This window comes from Octodon degus, unplaced genomic scaffold (genome assembly GCF_000260255.1).
Source record: "Octodon degus isolate 3935 unplaced genomic scaffold, OctDeg1.0 scaffold00048, whole genome shotgun sequence".
In the NCBI taxonomy this organism is placed as follows: domain Eukaryota; kingdom Metazoa; phylum Chordata; class Mammalia; order Rodentia; family Octodontidae; genus Octodon; species Octodon degus.
The window spans coordinates 6,261,087-6,263,507 of NW_004524624.1; the positions used below are offsets into that span (position 1 = coordinate 6,261,087).

General features: G+C 40.1%; 1 protein-coding gene across 1 annotated transcript in view; it reads right to left on the minus strand.

Moving 5' to 3' along the window:
* Positions 1 to 2,421, minus strand: part of Simc1 (SUMO interacting motifs containing 1) — a 68,154-nt gene that overhangs the window by 27,576 nt on the left and 38,157 nt on the right. Inside the window, exon 6 of the mRNA XM_023716495.1 lies at positions 1,697 to 1,849. Coding sequence (XP_023572263.1) covers positions 1,697 to 1,849 — 153 coding nt within the window. The remainder of the gene's footprint in view (positions 1 to 1,696; positions 1,850 to 2,421) is intronic.

A 2,421-nucleotide genomic window follows, 5' to 3' on the forward strand; every position in this document is an offset into this window, starting at 1 on the left:
AAAAAAAAAAAAAAAAAAATTATTACCAATAAGATCATGCATAATTAACTTTTAGGCAGTCTTGTTGTTATTCCTATTAACATTACTTAAAATTTATTATATAAGGTCACCATTCATTGAAGAAACTGTGTCCCTTTCCCTCTAGGGTCTGTAAATGGGACCTCCAGGGTAACCTACCTTTATGATCTCACCAAATATGCCCAAGGAACTCTTTCCCCAAATGCCCAATGCTTTACTTTTCTAAAACAGTGAGATACCTCCCCCTTGAGATAAGATTATTTCCTAAATTACTTGAAAACTATATGTCTAATATAAAAATCAGGTTGATCCAATTACATAATGTAGTTGTCATACTGAATTTAGGTGCAAATGTTATATTTGAAATGTTAACAATGACTGGCTTTTAACAGTATGATAGACATGAAGTTCTAGGTTACTTGAGTGAGGAAAGCCCTTGCTTCTAAAATCCTGGTCACTGCCGTGCTGGTCCTGCCCCGCTGAGACCGCAATTGAGACTGGGCATGGTGGTGTGCACCTGTAATCCTAGCTCTCAGGAGGCTGTAAACATGCGGATCACTATGAATCTGATCTAGTAATGAGACCCTGAACACCCTGAAATACAAAAATACAAAAAATAAAAAAATGCTGGGGCTGGGGAGATAGCTCGGTAGAATAAGTGCTTCCCTAGCAAACGTAAGGGTCCGAGTTCAATCCCCGGTTCCAGAAAAAAAAAAAAAAAAAAAAAAAGCTGATCAGTCTCTCTCTTTAAAAAAAAAAAAAAAAAAAAATCCTCAACTCCAAAGAAAGCTATGAAAGTCCATGAGTGTCTTATACAATGCAGTCTGAGTCTGAGGTAACAGAATATGCTCTGGTCTGAGCCAGTGCTGTTGCATCTATTGGAATTTGTAAGTTGAACTGCTATTTTCTTCCAGGAATAAAGAAGTGAAGCACAGGTTCCTGAGCAGTAGAGGCTGCTGGAACACCCACTACCTACTAGTCCTCTGAGTCAGTGGATATCTGAAATAATGAGTAAGTACAGTACTTGAAATCCAGGAATAGAAGGGAGGGGTACTCCAGCTTTTGTTTCATTTCCATTGTGCATTTGTATTGCCTTGGTGAAAATTTTTTCTTGTTTTGGTATTAGGGATTGAACTTAGTACCTCTGTACTGAGCCACACCTCAAGACATTTTTATGTTTTATTTTTAGACAGTTGCTAAGTTGCCCAGGTGGCACTCAGACCTGTGAACCTCCTGCCTCAGCCTTCCAGTGCTGGGATTACAGATGCATGCCATTATATCTGGTCACACTGAAATTTTAATCATCTACCTTAAGAGTTGGAAATTCAGCCTTTAGTTAAGTCTTTAATTAAGGATCATTCTAAGTTAAAAGAACTCATTAATGATGGGGAAGCTGCTCCTTTGGGATTGGTGTTATTCTCTTTTTTTTAAATATTTATTTATTTTTATTTATTACATTTATTTGTGTGTGTGTGTGTGTGTGTGGCCAGCTCAGCCCACCAGGGGGCGGGTCTGGCTGGCATGTGGTGCTGGGGATCGAACAGCGGTCCCTGTGCTTTGCCAAGCTTGTTTCAAGTAGGTGCTTTAGACCACTGAGCCATCTCTCCAGCCCTGGTGTTATTCTCTGAAACACTAAATTCTAATAATGCCAAGAAAGACCACTGTGCTTGCCCCTTACAGCTGATTGGTGTTCTTCGTCAGGTTAGGCTGAGGAGAGGGTTGGCAGCTGCTGGCTTTCAAAACCCCTCTCCCTGAAGAGTTTTGGCTCCCACTGGGGTAGTGAGTAAAATCATCTTCAGTTACTGCTTTGACCAGCCACTTAATAACATCTCTGCAATGGAGAAAGAGATAAGAAAGAAAAGGTTTTAACTTGTTATATTGATGATGCTCAGGACTGCAGCCTCCAGCTAGGATACCAGACTCGTAAGATTTCTCCAGTAGCAACAAAGGTGGTTTTAGGCTACTTTCAGTATTAAACAAGTCTTATGAAAATCCTACAGTTAATCACAGCATGGCTATAAAAGCTAACTAAAATATCAACATTTCCCTTTGAGTTACAATTACCGGAAAGCATGTCTGGGGTCAAAGAACACTATCTGTGGCTTCTGGCCAGGAACATTTCCCAAGTAGGCAGAAAGCTAGACTAGATGACCATATAAATTCCTGTCAGATTCTACTATCAAGTGTCATCTACTAATAACCTGATAACTGAGGTTTAATGAATGTGCAGTGGAGTCATACCTCATATAGGGCTTGGACTCAACAAGGTAGTAACAGCCCATAGTCAAAATTACTTTTTTTTGCGGAACCAGGGATTGAACGCAGGCCCTTGCACTTGCCAGGCAAGCACTTATTCTACTGAGCCATCTCCCTGGTCCCCAAAATTACTTCTGATGATCACTT